Genomic DNA, 20,225 nt, shown 5'->3' on the forward strand with positions numbered 1-20,225 from the left:
ATCTGAATATCACTCAGCTTTAATTGATGAAGTCCTATCACTGTGATTGGGGCTCTATTGATAAGACCCCCCCCTAGTTGTGTCAACAATTATTAAGCCACAACTTTGATTGACAGTCCTGGTTTGCAATAAATTCTGCAGATGCTACAAGCTACAAGTCACTTCTTAAGAGAGTGCTCCCATCATCAGCTTTCATTTTCCTGGGAGCAGCTCTCGTTCTGCCAAGTTATTACTACATCTCAGACACAAGCGATTCTGTTGCCTGCAAGGGGCATTGGGTCTATGTGCAGACGGATACTATATGTAAATCTGCCTCATCCCTGGTGGGAATCATTGGATAACAAACAGAGGCTGGGGCTCCTGCATTATCCACGGAATCCTGCTTATCATTTAAATACACAAACTGCATAATGCTCTGTAGGCTCCTAGAATAGAACAAACACAAGAGATAGATGCAGTGTTTATATAACATTATTAAATGCTGCCCAAGAATACAAAAGTCATCTACTGACATCAAAGTGACAATTTACATTCAAACTCTATTGCTGCTTACAGGTTATTTTTATTTTTTGGGGGGTGGGGGGTTAGATGCATTGGCTTTTATGGTATTTTAACTGCTAGAGGCAGTGCTAGTTATTTATTATGTTATCATTTATTTTATTTTCTAAATGTATTTGTTAAAGCATTGCAATACAATACAATAAAGCATTGCAATACAATAAAAAAATGTCAATGTCTTGTACAATATATATTATTACATAGCGCCAATTATATTACGTAGCACTGTACAGAGGATACATTCATAACAACACCTGCTCTTTTAGAGCTTACAATCTAAATCCTCTGTCACATCTACTAGGGTCCATTTTGTCAGAAGCCAATTAACCTAACAGTATGTTTCTGCACTGCGGGAAGAACTCAGAGTAAGGCTGGGTACACACTACAGAATATTCCCACCAATGTATTATCTTTTGTGTTATCTATCTCACAGATTGTACCAGCAAATGGGGAAAAAAAAGGTCCCGATCAGCATGCCGATTCCTGTGTACACACTGTACACGTTTTAAAAGATTTACCGTCAGATCTGTGCTCTTCATCTGTCATAACCATCGGCTGAAAAGATCGTGACTCTGTAAACTGTATGGAGATCCTGATCGTGAGTGTGTACACGCTGCAGGATTAGAACAAGATTTATAGTTCTGCTGAACAATCAGACGACGATCGGTACTTTGGAACGACTATCATTTATCGTTTAAGTATACACACTAATGCGATATTGGCCCGAACGGTCGTTTATTGCTCGATTGACCAAATAGCCGGCTGAAAAACCCATAGTGTGTACCCAGCCTAATCCACACAAACCTGGGGAAAACATGCAAGGTCCACACAGACAGGGACCTGATGGGAACTCATGAACCCAGCGCTGTGAGGCAGCCATGGTTAACATTGTGCAGAGTATCTATAGACGGATATAGTTATACAGTGACAACAACTGTCCATTAGAAGGGATGGTGTTTTCTTGGATCAGATGTAACTTCATACTGCCCATAACATGACGATTAAGCATTTGCCTAAAGGGTAAATTATATTTTAAAGATTGGGTTTACAGATAGCACTCGGCTTATCCAATGTCTGAAAAAGTATTCTCCTGGCGTTTATTCCTGAGACTACACCTGTCCAACCGGCAGGTCTACAGCGGCTATATATGAGGGGTAAAAAGGTTCCCTGGAGGCCGACGTATGCAGGGCTTCTCAATTTCAGGTCAGGATAGAGGTAGAGTGGATGGAGGGTGAAGATTATTTAGTACATGACCCCGGCATTGCCCACGGGGTAATCTGGATGGATAACCTTGTGGCCTCTTACCTGAGTTGTCGTGCCAGACCCGCACTTTGCATAGGTCCCCTAAACTCAGAATGTCCGGAAACCTGAATGTGTCCATCTGATTCCTCTCAAACTTGTTGGAGTTATTGCACTGCTTCAGGGCGATGGTCCCTGTGTCCCCGTTCTCTCCAAAGATCACAATAAAGACATTGGCATCAGTGCCGGCACCTGCAACGCAGCAATATCGCATCTTCATCAACATTTATTTATATAGCGCCAGCAAATTCCGTAGCACTTTACAATTGGGAACAAACATTAATAAGACAATACTGGGTAATACACACAGACAGAGAGGTAAGATATATATCGCATCTTCATTTAGTTTTCTTACGGAACAATTGTCTTTTTTGTACACAGAATGTTATCCAATAATTACTAATAATAACACAATAACAACACTGATATTAGATATAACGTATTCACTGAAAGAGAAATATACCGTATTTATAACTTCACTTTTACTGTATTTTTCAGTAAACATCCGGGGCTTTCAGTGTTTGTCTCTTTAAAATAATAAGAAACTTTGACATAAATTGATATAGATCTAATGATGCTACAGGGCCCGGTGAGATTCAGGCTATAGACACATTGCGTGTCAGTGTAAATTAGCGGTGAGACTAATTAGCTGGAGAAATTATCGTGTTTTCGTCCCTTTAATTATCATCTGTCATTGCAACGATTTCAAGGCAATTTAATAACAAGTCACATCGGGACAGCCTGTCTGTTCTGACCCGGAGTCTTTAGTGCGCGTGCGCAGTTGCCATTTGTGGAAAACAGCGCAGGGGAGAGCAGCAGTGGGATCGACGGATTGAGTGGAGAGGAAAGGATGGTAGAGGGAAGGATTGAGTGGCTAACGCTATCTTCAGATGACATTAGCCACTGCAGTCAAGCTCCGGAAAGCTAAGCTTTTCAGAGCTTTATAAAATTACCCAGATGCAGGGGCAAACGCAGGATTTGTAGAGGGGGATTTCCACACCACGGCACCAGTGGGCGTGACCAGCATGCATGGGGGCGTGACTATAATTTCAGACAGTGCTTGGCTGCTCTCCAACTCTTCCTTTCCCCATATACATGGGCAATGCTGCGTGCACTACTGTTAGGTGCACGCAGCTCTCCCTTTTCAAGCAGAGCTGGGTGAAGCAGGAGCAGGGTCCAGCCGCCTCAATTATACAGTGCCCCAGGCTTGGAGGGGAATTTCCAGGCACTAGGAAGCCCCCCCCCCCTTCCCCCCCTCGATTTGCCTATGAGATGGTAATCCCCGTTATCCGGGAATTTACCTAATGCGGGAGATATTGCCTGCATTAGGCTTCTCTTAATTTAACATTTTACTTAAAAATGCATAAACCAAGCGGAAAAATTTTAGAGCTTCATAAATAGGTCCCTAAATTCTGAAAACACAACAGCAGTCGCAGAATGGATCAGTGTTAGTGTATCAGAGACGTACAGTTTACGCTGACTGCTATGCGCAGAGTTGCCTAAATGAATAATTGTGGCTGCACAAGGCACTGGTATGCTTCCAGGCTGCTCTCTGGTCACAGAGTGGGGTTGAGATGGGGTCCATTTATTTCTAGATACTCCTTTTCTGACCACTATGTACAGGTAACATCTTATTTGACCTAACGCATAAAATACGAGCAGTCAAGGACAAACCTGAGATGTCGCTGGTCTTCACTTGTATGGTGTACGTCGTGGTCTCCACCATCTCTTCATCGTCCTCCACGGCAGGCATCTCACACGACAGCGTCCTCTTCTCGCCCTTAGTCTTGGACAGCCAATCTCCGTAGGTGAAGGACGTCTCCTCTTCTGTCACCGTATTTTTCAGTATAATCTGTCCAGAACACACAACACATTTCAGAACATCGCTCCACCCTGGGGTCTACAAGTATCGATGAGTAACTGGAGTCTTCAAAAGTCGAAAGAGTCAAAGTCAAAAGTTAAAACATTAAAGGGAAAAGCTACAATACGATGTTACAAGTTCAAGCAAGTTGTAGTCACGCATTGCACCAGCTAACCTGCATTTTGGTCCCTGTTCTTACCTGTTTCCCTTGGTTCTCACTCCCTGCATTCACTTGTTGGTCTGAACTGAGCATGCGCACACCTGGTCTTTTCAAAACTTCCTGCATTCTCATGATTGGCTAATTGCCTTTCAGCTCTGTGTATTTAAAGCACCTGCTTCTATATTAAGTTGCCAGATCTTCAGATCTCCTTACCTATTAGGATGCTGTTATCTCTGGCTCCTGTCTGCACATCGGTATCCTGTGTTATCTGTTCCACGATCAAGACATTACAATATTATTGCAAGAACCTTTTGCCTCATCGGTCCCGTTCTCTAGCTACTCGCTTTCCAGGGATCTCAGTGCATCAGTTTTCTGCAGTTCACCACCTCTCAGTTGGTATCCTGTGTTATCTATTTCACGATCAAGACCTGCGGTATTGTTACATGAACCTTGTGCCTCATAATCAGTCCTGTTCTCAGCAATTCGCTTTCTAAGGACCTCAACACTTCGGTTCACTGCCGTTCACCTGAACCTCTGCATTTATCGTCCAGCAGTCCTGCTCCTCTCCACGGTTCCATCTCACCCTGCTCTAATCCCCTTTAGAGGACCGCGACCTGCGGCTAGAGATCCCTGGTGAATACCTCTCTACCGTTAGACTCCGCACCTCTCTGGGGGTAAGTCTATCTAGAGCGGGGCTTCGAGGTCTATTCCAATCTCAGGTTCCGTGACAGTTGTCAACGTATTGTACATTACACACATCTTAGTGATCAACAAAATACATACATGGATATTTGCGTTACCTTTTCGAAAAACCATTCTGGGCGACTCCCCTTCCCATCTATGTAGACCCTCATCTTCTTGAGTGGTGCGATGTCAGCTATTTCCATAATAAAGGTGTCCCTCTGACCTCTCTCAAACCTACAGGTAACAATGGATATAAAAAAACGATTGATGAAATTGGTGATTTACTTGAAGATTTTTAATTCCCCTAATCTACTAATGACAAATTTCCGTACACTGCCTCACTTTTTTAAACTTCCCCCCAAAAAATTCTGCGCCCTTAATAATCACAGAAATCATCCAGTCCAATAAAGGGAGATTTAAAGTCACTATGAAAATCTCCAAAATTAATCTTTGGATTGCCTGAAAATACAATGAGATAAGTGAGATTTCCCATTCATTCCAATGGACAATTCATTTCAATGGACGCATAAAGCAAACAGAAATGCATTGGTCAATTAAAATGAATGGGAAAATCTGCGATTTCGCGCATAAGTAAAATCGTCCAAATTGACTTGAATTTAAAATAACTGATTTTTGAATAGATTAGGTAGTTTGGAGAATGAATTAAAGATTTACTTCACGAAATTGGCCATTGATAGATCTACCCATTTGCCATGGACCACATCAAAAGCAGCAGTCATACTGAAGGTTTCAAAAACATGTGATCAAAATACTAAAAAAGGAGAGGCATCAAAACAATACCATACAATAAAACAAAATAAAAGAAATGCACTAATCCCAAAAATTTTTGCAACACATGAAAAATTATTTGTGTGTACAGTTCCCGTAAAACTGCCCGCATTGTTTTGATGTTGTTGTCTTTTCTCCCCTTGCTGTATTTTAATTTCATGGACTTACCTTTTAATTCTGTAGTAGTCAATATTGATCAAAAAACACGTCAGTAATTGAAATATACATCAGATACATTTTAGGTATATTATGGCCCTGGTGTCGGATAACGTCATCCAATAATACAATGACTGTACTCTGTGCAGCATTTATTTGAGTAGTTTATTGGTTAGCAGCGAAGATATTTTACCTGTCTCCACATTTTGGCAAAAGCATCTCCTCCGTGCTGCCGCTGGCGCCGTAACATGTCATGTAAATATTGGCATCTGTTCCGCCATTGGGAACATCTCCAGTGACCACAGTAACTTCATAAAGAATCTGCAAAATATTGATACCGGACATTTACGTCTGTCTGGGATGGATTGCTCTGACAATACCCTACAATGGGGACCAGTTATCCCAACTGATGCACGAGCAACAGTGCAAACAAGGGTTCTGTAACTATAGCAACCAATGATGCTTTCATTGTCTACATTGTACTAAACAGTGACAAATACAATTTTATCGCTATATCTAACAGCTGCTGGTCGGGCACTACATTGTGAGTGATGAGGTCCAAACTGAAGCATCCCAGTCCCTAATGATCAATATTTCATCTAGACCATTGGCAGCTATTGAGGAGAAGGTGTTGAATAAGGTGACTGGATTTTGTACCAAAATATTTAGGTGATAAGCTTCCGTTTGTCAGTGATTATTTGTTTTATTTTTATTGTTTTTATAAATTCGATATAAAGCACATTTTCCATTCAGGACACTTATTCTTCCACTTCTAGAGATCCCAGACACCGCTCCCTGGCTTTATCTCCTGATACCCTTCCATGCCATGAAATCATTTATTAAACTGGTAGACAGAGATGTTTGTAAACTAGGTTGGGTATTTGGGATAGGATACGATCATATAATATGACGACCCAAGAGGAATGTGCCCTAAAGTCCATGAGGGATGATATTTCTATATTAATTAAGCCTGCTGATAAAGACAGATCTATAATCATGGACCTACAAGACGATAGAGGCTTTATGAGAACTACTTAACCTTGTACATTACCGGATGTCACCGATGAGCCCATATCACCAGGGGCAAACGCAGGGTTTGTAGAGAGGGGTTCCCCCACCATGCCACCAGTGGGCGTGACCAGCATGCATGGGGGTGTGGCTATAATATTAGACAGTGTTTGACTTCTCTCCAACTCTTCCTATCCCCATAATATACATGGACAATGCTGCGTGTGCTACTGTTTCAAGCAGAGCTGTGTGAAGCGGGAGCAGGGTCCAGCCACCTCAATTATACAGTGCCCCAGGCTTAGAGGGGGGTTTCCAGGCACCAGGACGCCCCCCCCCCCTCGGCTTGCCTCTGATCACACATCAGAACTATGATAGCTGATAGGATACTTGCTGCTTTTCATAAAGTGTTCGCTGATGGCAAGCAAAAGGATTTTTGAGGATGGATTTTCCTTTGAAGCTGTTGTTTTATTTCCTCTCTAAAGTACACAAATTTCTCCAGAACCCTCCAGGTTGCCCCGTTGTTTATTCGACCTCGGGCTGCACTACTTGCAGTGTTAGAAACTAAAGCTGTGAAGATCAAATCAACTGAAAAATGTGCACAATCTGTCCCCTGGTGTGATGCCAAGCACTATGGATGTGAACAGTCTCTATACCTTTACTCCTATACTGCACAGGACAGGAGTATGGCAATTACATTAAACTAGATGATTTTGCTCCACAAGTATTGCTGATTTTTGATGGGATTGCTTACATTTGTGCTGAAACATAACTATGGCAAGTTTTCTATCCAAAAAGCAGGTGATTTTCATATGACCCCGGCATACATTAACATTTTCATGTTGTAATATGGAGACAAATTACCTCTATACCTTTAACGTTCAGGTTTGGCTTTGTTTTATTGGTGATATTCTCTTGTTGTGTCAGGGTCCTGAGGAAGAGCTACTAGGGTTAAAAAGGTCTAAGTATTTATGTTTATCTGCTATCTCGTAGTATCATCGTGTTATTTTGGATGTAGTTGTTTCGTATGATGGTAAAACTTGGACAGCAGGTTTGTATAGGAAGCCAATGGAACATGTGACATATCTATCTCCTAGTTCCTGGGGTACCTATTGGTAATTTATCTCTCAATTTAAAAACACACAAATGATTGACCCAATATAGGGTCTCTCATTGTTTGGAGTTAGGACCACCCTATCAGCAGAAGCGCCTTGACGGGCAGGTGGCTTATCATGCATTTACAAATGTGTGTAATTGATAACTCTGCATTTTGTTTATTAGTAGAATAACAGCTCTTTTACTGGTTCACAGCAAAGTGCTGGGGATTTTTCTCTGTATTTGTGCCATATCTATCTCCTCTAGAGTGCAAGCTCTCATGGCCAGCATCCTCTCTACCCTATGTCTGACATTCGTCTACCTCATATGTCCCTGATGTCATGTTTTATGCTGAATTTTTTGCTATTTGTTTACTGTCACCCCTGGAAGTCATACCTTTATCCATGCTAACTGTATTTGTTAGCTCATGACTATCCATCGTGATGCTTAATTGTATACCTGTTCCTGTGTTTAATACATTCGTGTATGATATATCTTTACATTGATTCATGCACTTACCTGTAATACCACCCGCACTTGTACAACTACATTCGTGTTACAAAAGAGCATTTGTGTCGTGGAGTTGCACTTTTGCATAGTCCTAAATTATTATTATTATTATTATTGATTTAATATTACAGCACACACTCTGCAATGACCACCAAAATCTGTAAAATGTACACCGGTGTCAAAGATACTGAAGACACCACAGATAAGTTTGGTTCATCCACCCCTTAAAGTGACCATTCACGTTCAAATGTTCTAACAAGAAATGCCGGCGAAGCACGATACCCAGATACTAAACCTGATATTGTACCTTATGGCCGATAGTGATGGCACTTGCGTCCAACATATTGAAGACCCGTGTGGTCAGACCATCGCCTCGGTCTTTGGCAAACCAACATTTGCAAACGAAAGTATACATCACTCCTTTGGTCGGCACATTGAGTTGTATCTCCTCCACCAGCCAGCAGCTCTCCGGCGTTGCCCCGTCGTGGCCCAACTGTGAAATCGAGAACAGAAATATGAGATAGAGTATCAAGCTAGTAACACACGAGCAGTCTATTCAGAGATACGTTGAATTTGATATAATGACCTGTAATCTTTTTACAGATTATCCTAAGAAAAGTTATCCAACCACATATCTCACCTCCATCCTCTTAATCTCTCCTACATCTAATCCCACCACGGTGAACTTCTCGACGGAGCCAGGCACAAAACTTTTCTTCCCCTTGGGGAGATCCAACCATAGTCGGTTTGTCTTGATCTTCTGTGGACCCATGATGATGGCGTAGGCTCGGCTTTCTGTGCCCCCGTCCCGTTCCTGGCCCGTGGTGATGGTGATGTGATAGGGGATCACTAGAACAATATTATTACTATTTTAGTACACTTAAGGGTGTTAATATTAATTTTACAGTTCGAGGAAGATAATTTGTAGATGAAGGTTTAATAAGAGTGAATGTTGTCTTAGTTATAAGATATATGTATCAAAATAATCCAGCAAACCATTATATAAATTAAATATATGTACATCTATCAGGTCACAGAAATATGAAGTGACTTCTAATATCCATATAATCTCCAATTGTGGTCTGAACACCACCACCCCCCCCCCCCTCCCCCATTGAGGACCTTCCTGACATTTTTGGTTACAACCTCAGTAAATTTCCACATTGTGGGTTAAAGGTGTGAAACGTCTTACTTTGCCCCTCCTGTATGGAGCCATCTATGCTGCCTCTGCCCTTCGTGTTGGCATTGTTGTCTTGACTCTTCAGGCTCAGAGCGGAACCAAAGAAACTTTTGGATGAGCTGCCCAAACTAATCCGCTCTCCATCATATTCCTGAAAGACAGAGACACTCACATAAAGGTAAGACGTTGGAACGCATTTATTCTTTAGTTTACACTGAAATCTAAAAACACAAGTGTGAAAAAAGCGGACTTTTGTTGTTACTCTGTTGACGTCCGCAAAATATGTTTCAATATCCCTATTGTGGGATGGTTGTATTGCTAACTATTGCCTGTTGTATTGTTTAAAGGAAGCCAGGTGGGTAAAGAGTGACAAGCGGGCAAAAGTCGGAAACACTCAGCTGGTATGTCAGGTAAAAAATGACTAAAAGCATGGAAGAGGTTAATGTGGATTACATATATTACCATTCCAATGTAATTATTCTGACCTTTGTTCTCGGCCATGTGGTGTTTTGTGCTACTGTGGCTATCTCTAGACCTAGCGGAGCCACCCAGTAGGGGGGGATACCTCTCCTATGTCATCTGGAGGGGAGTAAGGGGGTATTTGGTCAGTAAGGACTCTAATCCAAACCAAAGATGTCCATAGGAAGCTATCAGTTCCCATGTGGTCCCAGGATGGGATTTTAAAATAGCCTGTCCTGAGAGAGGGGGTGTTCGTTTTTTGGGGAAGACCGAGACTAGAGGTAATACTCTGATCAGAGTAATCTAACTTGTGGATTATTCCTGGCTGGACTTTTGGGGCTTGATATCATATTGGACATTAACACTTGTACTGGACTTGATACCCGGCTATTCCTGTTTTATGACTTTTTTCCAAAATAAAATATTGTTGGAGTATTTCTGTTTTGGTACTGAGTGATCTGAAGAACCCCTATCCTCACAACAAGCAAAGCTTTACACATGGATACAAATATCTACCATATTAATTCTCTGATGTTACCCAGAATCCTTTTCACTACCCCGTGGCTCAGAAAGTGCTCTGCTGTGGCGACCATGATAAATAGACCCCCACGTCTTACTTGTCTTGACCTTGACCGCCACACACATTACAATCCGATCATGCAATCTTGTGATTTCGGCTGTGATCTGTAAAATATACCCATTGTCTGATCGGTCAGTGTCTCATGGCTGAATACCTTTTCATAAAGAATTCTCTCGATTCTCTTGTCTTCTTTCTTGGTGGAGAGCCAGCGCTCACAGAGGAAGAGGTATGTCTCTTCGGTCACCTCGTTCAGGATCTCCACCCTCTCCAAGTACCAGTCAGCGTTCAACATGGTGTTATCGTGACGGATCTTAATCTTGAAGACGGTGCCTAGGTCCACAGCTTCAATGTTAAATTTGTCCACCTAGAGATAATGAAATAACAACATTATTAACTGAGGAAGGACAAGATTATCCTGCTTATCCTAAGCAAGCACCCACAATTTTTATATCGCAATACTTATTTTCCCATATTTTAATCTCCTGATGAACCCAAATTAGTGGGAATGTTTAATCTCATCCGAGACCGAGGGAGGTTTTCATTGTCTGAAGTCAATGGGTGTCCCGGATTTTCATTTCAAAATGATGGCCGACCTACTCAAGTTTAGCTCACCAATATTGTACATTCTATTCACACATATGCTAAACATTTTTTTTTGAAGTATGTTTAAGACTTCTCTTCCTTAGTAAAGTATGGGTACTCCCATGTCTCAAGCAAGATCTGTTACAAACATATTGCAGGAAAAAGGCAAATAACTTTTTTCTTTTCATGATAAATTGCCTCCAATCAATTTACCTCTACAGAGAAATCCATGTGAAATTAATTAGTAATAAACAGATATGTGGAGTCCTGGGGGGTAAATTTATGAAGCTGCGAGTTTGGAAAAGTGGAGATGTTGCCTATAGCAACCAATCAGATTGTAGCTGTCATTTTGTAGAATGCACTAAAGAAATGATAACTAGAATCTGATTGGTTGCTATAGGTAACATCTCCACTGTTCCAAACCCGCAGCTTCATAAAATCACCCCCTGGAGTGAGTGGCTGTGTGTTGGGGTGGCCATCACTTAGCAGGCTACTTCAGGATTTGGGCCTACCAAGCTAATTAATTATGTAGGCGATATCTGCGCTTCTTCTCTAGGTGTCACCACTGCTTAAAAAGGATTATGTGACATGCAGACACAAGATTAAAGCACGTCGAACACCTTACCAATAAATCAGGTATAAAGTAATAGGCTGATATGATACGATACTACTAGTAATGTAAAAAAGTATAAAAGAACTCCTATGCACAAAAATGTAAACGTACACAAATGTTTATGCTCCTTAAGAAAAATGTAAGTGTAGGTATCAGCACCATCAAGGGGTCGATCTTACCCTATTCTGTCCCTGATATGCTTTCCACAGTCCTTCCAGATATTCTCGAGGTTAAGAGCACCAAGATCCGGACTTCCTCTTGGAAACTGCCAGCCAGCAGCAACGCAATGCAGTATTATTACTGTCCGGGGACTTGTGGAACGCAACTGAAACGCAGGGAACTTCCGATAGTTGTTACGAGCCGCGGCTCAGGCACCGCCGCGACTCACTCCGGCCCCACAGACGCATCCCGGCCGTCGTCATGACGACCGGGACGTCACTTCCGGTTTTCGCCTCTGCCGTCACCATGACGACAGTCGGGACGCTCCTCTATCACCGCCGCGAGCCGGCCAGCTGGCCAGCCAGGCTCATGGGCTTTGCTCTTCTCATTCATTCCCAGCTGGGGAATTATCATTAGTGCCATGCCCCTCTTTTGTGATTGGTCCTCCTTGGTATATTAGGCAGGGAGGGCTTAACCTCCCTGTCGGTTATAGTTCCTGCTTCAGTGTACTTACCTGCTCCTTTCTCTGCTCTTGCTATTTGGATTGATTCTGCTGTGTATGACCCTTGGCTCGCTTACTGTACTCTGCTGAATTGCACGTGACCCTGACCTCTGTCTGTTACCTGGATATGCTGTTTGCCGCCAGCCCTGACCTCTGCCTGGACCTCACTACTGCTGCCTGCCGTACCCCTTGACCTCGGCCCGTTTCGGACTTCGCTGCTTCTACCACCTGGCCCTCGTCGGCGCTATGGTAAGGTTATAAACTTGTACTGCTCTGAGCATCCGAGTACCTGTGAGCACGTTCAGCTCTACTGTAAAGGCGGCTGCTATAGGTGAAGATCTCTGTTACCTGTTCTACAAGTTTATGATACTTGCCGTCAGCCTTAACAATAGCATGGTAGCCGAAATCACTGAAGCAATCTGTCTCACACCGACACATTTCATCCAATGGACTTTCTCAAGGGTTGATTGATTGATCATACTTTTAATACATACTAATATATTTTAAAGGTATATTTTATCACATATATTAGAAATATTTTTGGGATTACAAAAATTAAGATTCCCCCTACAGTGTTCATCTTAAAATCACTTTTATTAAAAGGCCTGATGAAGATCTGATCGATTTTGACTGGGTTATTATTAGGCTAGTTTTGGAGCTAATCACAATGTGATATCCGGACAAATTCCTGATTCCGAACCTGAGAATGCATCGCATGCAGCCGGCTGCAGACGTCTCTATATAGCAAAAATGTCTATGTCCGTAGATGTCAACTTTTTTTTTCAAATATTTTTTATATGCATACTTATAAATGTCATTAGAAGTTGCTTAAATGTTATATTAGTCCTTTTCTATAGGGGAATGATAGCGCGTGTGGTGCGCTGTCTGATTCAGGACCAACAGGAGTGGGATGTTTGGATGTGAGGTTGGTGGTCATCAGCTCAGGACAGAAGGCCCCAAATATTTCACGACTTCAATAACATAATAACAATAAAGTCTTATATTTCTCCAGTACAATATAAAGAACAAGTAGGAAGTAGCCCGCACCTGTCCTCTCTCAAACTTGTTGGAGTTGGTCTCAGATTTGCTTAGTTTCCTCTCACCGGTGTCTCCAAGGTCTCCATAGATAGTGAGGAAGACGTTGGCATCGGTTCCGGCACCGTAAATATCACCGGTAAACACAGACACGCTGTACGTGTGAGCTGTAAAACAGAGAGGACTGAGACACAACATATCACAGACATTCAGCAGACGTAAGATTGGTCGAATGTGTAACGTCCTTTCAACAAAGACATAGCTCTCTTTTTGCTGTCGTATCAAAACTAAAAAGGCACAATGACTAATGTTGTGTCCAGGAGACAGATTGCAGTTACAACAGGTGAGCAGGATCAGATCTACCATTGTTTGTGTTTGCTTTATTGTAGCATGATTGCCTCTGAAAAATAATGGTATTAATGCAATTTGATTCAAACTGTTGTACATTATACGTATGTTATCAATAACCCCCCCCTATTTGTATAATGTCAGATCAGCAAGCAGCTTTAAGGTGATCTGGTTAGGTGATGTCTGGAGTTATAAACGCCATAACAGCAAGTGGATGAATCCCCATGGAATGGTAAAAACATTCCTGAATCTGTGCACCCATCTACAAGTACCTCTCATGCAGCATTTTACTGCATCGACCCATTGCTGCATTTGCAAAATGTTTAAATTATAAAGACCCCTATCCCCAACTAGAGGACTACAGCCCCTGATTTTCATCAGATACCCCCATCGGAACCTAGCGGAGGTGGCAGAAGAATACAGAATGCCAGATATGCCGCTGCTATCATTGGATGGCTGTGACAGCCATCCAATCAGGGCTCTCAAAACAAGTGGTGTTGGCGCTTTGAAAATTCTCCTGCTCGGGCTGGAGACGGGATGTTCCCAGGAGCACAGTGAGCACAGCTTCTGCCAGCAATTGGGCTGTTCTTGCTCTTATTTAATACTCATTAATATTCAAGGCTGCCCAAAAAGTGAGTTTACAAGAATGTAATATAAATATAATTCACATGTATTTATATATTGTCTGTTTAGATACCAGTTTTATATGTAGTAGTTATATGGAGGAGACAGGTACTCTTTTTGTACATGTGCTTTCCGGGTCAGGCCCTATGCCGCCACCTACATCCAAAGTAACACACAGTGTGCAGAATTTGGGGGAGGGGGCTGGGACCAGGGACAGGCTGGGCTGGGGGGCAGGAGGCATCTGCTCCCCGGGCTGGGCCCATAGTGGGCTACCTTTGGCTGGGTCACTGGACCACCTGCCTTTTTTTCCTTTAAAATGTTCCTAATAAGGTGCTGAGTCGAGTCTCACTTCCCCTGGCTAAAATTTTGCCATTCCTCCCCTGGCTGGGACATAGGTTGTCTTATAAACTAACAGATTACATTGAAAGTATTATTACAAATTACAAAAAATAAAAAAAAGTCAACTACAGAACATCATCAAATATTACCAGCCAATCAGATGTCATGACTAATTCCTCACTTTTCTAAAGGACGATTGATTCTGCACTTTGATTGGATGACTTTCATTCCTGCATTGCAATTGGTTGTTAAAACTATATATGTGGAATCAGACGGAGGAAGAACTTTTACTTACAGCCTTGGGCAGCTCCAGGGTTTGTTCAGCATGGGGAATATGCACTAATAAGTTGGTATGGGAATATCGTCACCCCCCAGGTGCTGCTCCCTCACTTTACCCCCTGCTTATGTTGGGAGGAGGGGAAGCATCAGCACCAATATCACAGCCTGTCACTCACACCGACAAGCAGCACTACAATTAGGCTACCTAATAGATTGCCTAAGCCCTTGGGCATCAATCGTTAGAGGGCTCCAAAAAGACGTCATTCATTTAATGTTTTTAATACCACCACGGTGCCCTCTTTCTAAGGTAAGAAGTAGCAGGGGTGTGTGGCAACGCCCGAGAAGGGAATTTCCGATAGCGAAGGGGTACATCACAGCTTGCGCTGGCCCTGGTGATGTATTATCCTCCTCCTCTATAAGGTAAGAAACAGTAGGAGAGAAGAGGAGAGTGCCAGACAAAATGTTTATTTTACAGAAATATACACACACTCTTCACCATTGTCAGCCAGGGAAAAAGGGGATGTTTTATTTAAATCCCCAAGCTGGTGGGTTCGCTGTGGGAAAAATAATTACACTAAATGAGTGACATTATGTCAAATATTCAGTGTTTTAGGTGCCCCTTACATAGGCAAACCGAGAGGGGGGTTTCCTAGTGCCTGGAAACCCCCTCCCCTCCAAGCCTGGGGCACTGTATAATTGAGGTGGCTGAACCCTGCCCTCGCTTCACACGGCTCTGCTTGAAAAGAGAGCTGCGTGCACCTAACAGTAGTGCACGCAGCATTGCCCATGTATATTATGGGGATAGGAAGAGTTGGAGAGCAACCAAGCACTGTCTAAAATTATAGCCACGCCCCCATGCATGCTGATCACGTCCACTGGTGGCGCGGTGTGGAAACCCCCCTCTACAAATCCTGCGTTTGCCCCTACCTTAAACCCTGGTGTCCAGGACAACTGACTAGGTTCATCTAGTGGTAGAGCCGACCCAGAGTATATGCTCCAAATTCTGGAGTGTTTTATCAGAGAGCTGGGGTTTACTTGCCCATGTCGGAGTTAGATAACCCAGCTCTTACGGAACTAGATGTTGCAGCATGCCCCAACAGCTGGAGGCGAGAGGGGAACCTAGGCATGACTTTGGCACAAAGCCTTCCGGCATTCATAAAACACCCATGTGCACGTCCACTTACATTACACAATGAGTTTAAACAGCAGATTGGTGAACTGAGTCGTTAGCACATGGAATTCGAGCCATAGTTTGCTGTAAAAGCCAAAGTACCAGGGCTGTGTGTAAAACAATCCCAGTCAAGAGATCTCTACGGGAACAGATGGATGCGCGTTGAGTAACAACAAAGGTTAATATGCATTAATGCAGCACATTAGCATTGCTTTTGTTACTGGCCATGTCTATGGGCCTCCAGACGCTTCTCACAGTATAAATCAGTGCGGATCAGCGAGGCTGACACCGGTCTCTGCGGATCACCAGGAAATTGCCAGCAGCTGCCACGTCTGGAGCGGGGCAGGTGGGGACAGAGCAGAGGTGCCGCTCTTGTAAATTCCTACGGCCGATGAGACGGGCGCGTTACATTTGCATTAGAAAGCCGCAGAGAAGCAATAAAACCTCTCGTCATCCACTGAGTTTGTAATTTACACTTCTAGCTCTCCTGACACAGCTGAAGATTGAGATATATGAGGTCCCTTTAGTGCTCTAGCAGTTGACTCTGAAAGAAATGTATTCTATAAAAGGGGCAATATGTCTATGGGACTCTGTCGACTATTCAGTGTCAATGAGGCGTGTAAGCTCTCCGGTGATAGTCTCCGAGTATTTTATTCTTTAACTCTCTCCGTGCCAGGGAATAAGAAATCAATTCCTAGGATCGGTAGGGAGCCTGGGTTGGTTAGTTGGGCTGTGTGGGGGTCTGTTTATCGTCTCCTCTGCTGGGGATATTGAACAGTCATGTGGTTAAGAGGAATTAAAGGTTGCAGTGTCTTACTTTCCAGAGGGTCTTCCACTTCCATTTCGATCTGTTTCAGAGTCCCATCCTTCATGAGCTTTTCAGTAAAGATGTCCGATGGTACGAGTTCCCTAACGGTTTCTCCGTCATCCTCGGATTTTGCCAACCAGCGTTCGCACGGGAAGGTAGCGGTTTGTGAGCCCTGGGTAAATTATATTTAAAGAAAGAAATATGTAGCCAGGGAAAGACCATTTCAGTCATCCCTGCATAGGTTTTGCTACACGGTATGTACTGTTGAAGTCATCGTTCCATGTCTTTCACTAATGAGATCAAAACGGGTGTCTGCAAGTTGAATATATGGCTCTATATATCTTGTAGTATCTGTGCTAGCATATCTGAGGTTCTGTATGCAAGGCTGGCTGAAATGGTCATGAATGGAACAAGTGGAACAATTGCTTAAGTGAAGATTTTAAATGCCTTTGTGTTTTGCAGCAGAGGCATGTGATTACCTGCTGTTTCAACAAAATTATTACTGTACAGTACATTCCTGCAAACCTTCCCTCAGAGCTACCAACAGTTCATGTTTTCAATATTTCTTTAATCATGTACAGGTGAGCTCATCTATTTGGCAGGGTCAGTAATTATCCCACCTGTTTCTACAGACAGAAATCCTGAAAACATGACCTGTTAGTAGCCACTGAGGACTGGGTTTGAGCACCTCTGCCTTACATTCTGCCATGTCGGCCACCGGGGGGCGCCGTTCAGGAGGATTTGACAGTTAACGTGTCATTTGACAGAGCTATAAAAATGGGGAATCCTATTAGTAACTGCACATTTGCACACATGCAATGCACAATGACATCTGCTTATATAGGTAATCACACACACTAAAAAACAATAATGTTAAAGAAGTAAATTTTGTTGAAAAAGAGTTTATTCTGTTAGATGAACCCACCTTTCCATTGGGTAACAGTCTGCGAATCTCCACTCTGTCCAAGTGCCACCCGGCATTAATGCCTTTGTCATTGTGCCCAATGCGGATCTTCTCAATCACGTCCCCAATATCCTCCAGCTGCAGGATGAATGAAAATATGAGTTGATGAGCTGGACATTCATTTGTATGTAAGTCACACTGTAGTTGGTTTTGGGACGACCTTCTGGCTATAGGAAAGACGCCCTATTCTGGGATTCAGGACCTCGTGCTGTATTATATTCCAACAGGAAAATCTCTGACATTGACTGTGATCACACGTCTAGTAATTCACACACAATGTTATCATCATAGATATGTGCTATCTCATATCTATTAACTATCTATCTATCTATCTCCTATCTATCTATCTAATATCTATCTATCTCCTATCTATCTATTTCATATCTATCTATCTATCTCTCTCATATCTATCTCTCTCTCTCTCTCTCTCATATATATCTATCTATCCCTCTCATATGTATCTATGTCTCTCTCATATCTATCTATCTATCTATCTATCTCATATCTATCTATCTATCTATCTATCTATCTATCTATCTATCTATCTATCTCATATCTATCTATCTATTTCATATCTATCTATCTATCTATCTCATATCTATCTATCTATTTCATATCTATCTATCTCCTATCTATCTATCTATCTATCTATCTATCTATCTATCTATCTATCTATCTAATATCTATCTATCTATCTAATATCTATCTATCTAATATCTATCTATCTCCTATCTATCTATCTATTTCATATCTATCTATCTATCTATCTATCTATCTATCTATCTCCTATCTATCTATCTATCTATCTATCTATCTATCTAATATCTATCTATCTATCTAATATCTATCTATCTCCTATCTATCTATCTAATATCTATCTATCTCCTATCTATCTATCTATTTCATATCTATCTATCTATCTATCTATCTATCTATCTATCTCTCTCATATCTATCTCTCTCTCTCTCTCTCTCATATATATATCTATCTATCCCTCTCATATGTATCTATGTCTTTCTCATATCTATCTATCTCTCTCTCTCATATCTATCTATCTATCAATCTATCTATCTCTCTATCTCATATCTATCTATCTATCTATCTATCTATCTATCTCATATATATCTATCTATCTCTCTCATATATATCTATCTATCTATCTCATATCTATCTATCTATCTATCTATCTATCTATCTATCTATCTATCTCATATCTATCTATCTATCTCTCTCATATCTATCCATCTATCTATTTCATATCTATCTATCTATCTATCTATCTATTTATCTATCTATCTATCTCTCATATCTATCTATCTATTTATCTATCTATCTATCTATCTCATATCTATCTATCTATCTATTTATCACTCTCATATCTATCTATAAATCTCATATCTATCTATCTATCTATATCTCTCATATCTATCTATCTATCTATCTATCTATCTATCTATCTATCTCTCTCATATCTATCTCTCTCTCTCTTATCTATCTATCTATCTATCTCATATCTATCTATCTACCTCATATCTATCTATCTATCTATCTATCTAATCTTTTTCTGGGTGGAAAACTGAAATAACTAGGGACAGTAAAGCATTAGGAAGAACACCATTATTTATCAAAGGCCGAAAAGCCCTATCATCAGCGAGAACTGGTAATTCTCTTTCCAGCCATTGGCGGACACTGTTACAATTGGGGATAGTAGGTAGAAATGGAGCAAGGGCACATTTAATACTAAAAGTGTTGAAGATAGTTTTATATAACCACTATGGGTACCCGGGCTGGGTTTTGTAGTATCTTGGCTTCCATCACCCCAAACAGCTCGACATCCCCTCTGTTCCTCACTCTGCGAAAAGCAGGAGAAACTTGAGCCGACAGTGTGGAGCTTGAACAGGTCGCAGATTGCCCCCCCCCCCCTTAGCAACGAGCAGTTCTTCACCTACTACTTGGCCAGGGGATGAACAGCTGCAGCAGATCTACTTCATGGAGAGAACAGCTTGGGTGGCCAGGGCAACAAAGAGCTCAGTAACTTTACAGGGTATAATCTGATGGGGAGCACGGACTACTTCCTGGAAGTGGTGACAGGGCAGTGGCGGATCCAAGGGGGGGCGATCGGTGCGATCGGCCCCCCCTAGCAGGGGCTTGCTGCCGGCGGCTGCACACTATGTGCAGATCCGTTCAGCAGAGTTAGGGAGAGAGTCCTGCCCAACTGCTCTGATTGACACAATCAGAGCAGACGGGCAGGACTCTCTCCCTAACTCTCTCTGCTGAACGGATCTGCACATAGTGTGCAGCCGTCAGCAGCCTTAGGTGTCAAAAAGGAGGCGGGGCTAAATCGCCCCCCCCCCCCCCCCCCCCCCCCCCCCTAAATCGCCCCTGGTACAATTAACTTCTGGATCCGCCCCTGTGACAGGGTGCGCGTTTCATACATGTTTGCGTGTTTCTCCTCTCATGTTGCT

General features: G+C 42.3%; 1 protein-coding gene across 1 annotated transcript in view; it reads right to left on the bottom strand.

The window, feature by feature from the left end:
• Positions 1-20,225, bottom strand: part of LOXHD1 (lipoxygenase homology PLAT domains 1) — a 167,171-nt gene that overhangs the window by 12,711 nt on the left and 134,235 nt on the right. The window contains 11 exon segments of the mRNA XM_075186070.1: positions 1,864-2,049; positions 3,532-3,709; positions 4,679-4,796; positions 5,701-5,828; positions 8,425-8,610; positions 8,758-8,966; positions 9,310-9,448; positions 10,491-10,700; positions 13,240-13,394; positions 16,806-16,968; positions 17,722-17,838. Of these exon segments, the coding sequence (XP_075042171.1) occupies positions 1,864-2,049; positions 3,532-3,709; positions 4,679-4,796; positions 5,701-5,828; positions 8,425-8,610; positions 8,758-8,966; positions 9,310-9,448; positions 10,491-10,700; positions 13,240-13,394; positions 16,806-16,968; positions 17,722-17,838 (1,789 nt within the window).

Source organism: Mixophyes fleayi, chromosome 1, assembly GCF_038048845.1.
Source record: "Mixophyes fleayi isolate aMixFle1 chromosome 1, aMixFle1.hap1, whole genome shotgun sequence".
Classification (NCBI taxonomy): Eukaryota; Metazoa; Chordata; class Amphibia; order Anura; family Limnodynastidae; genus Mixophyes; species Mixophyes fleayi.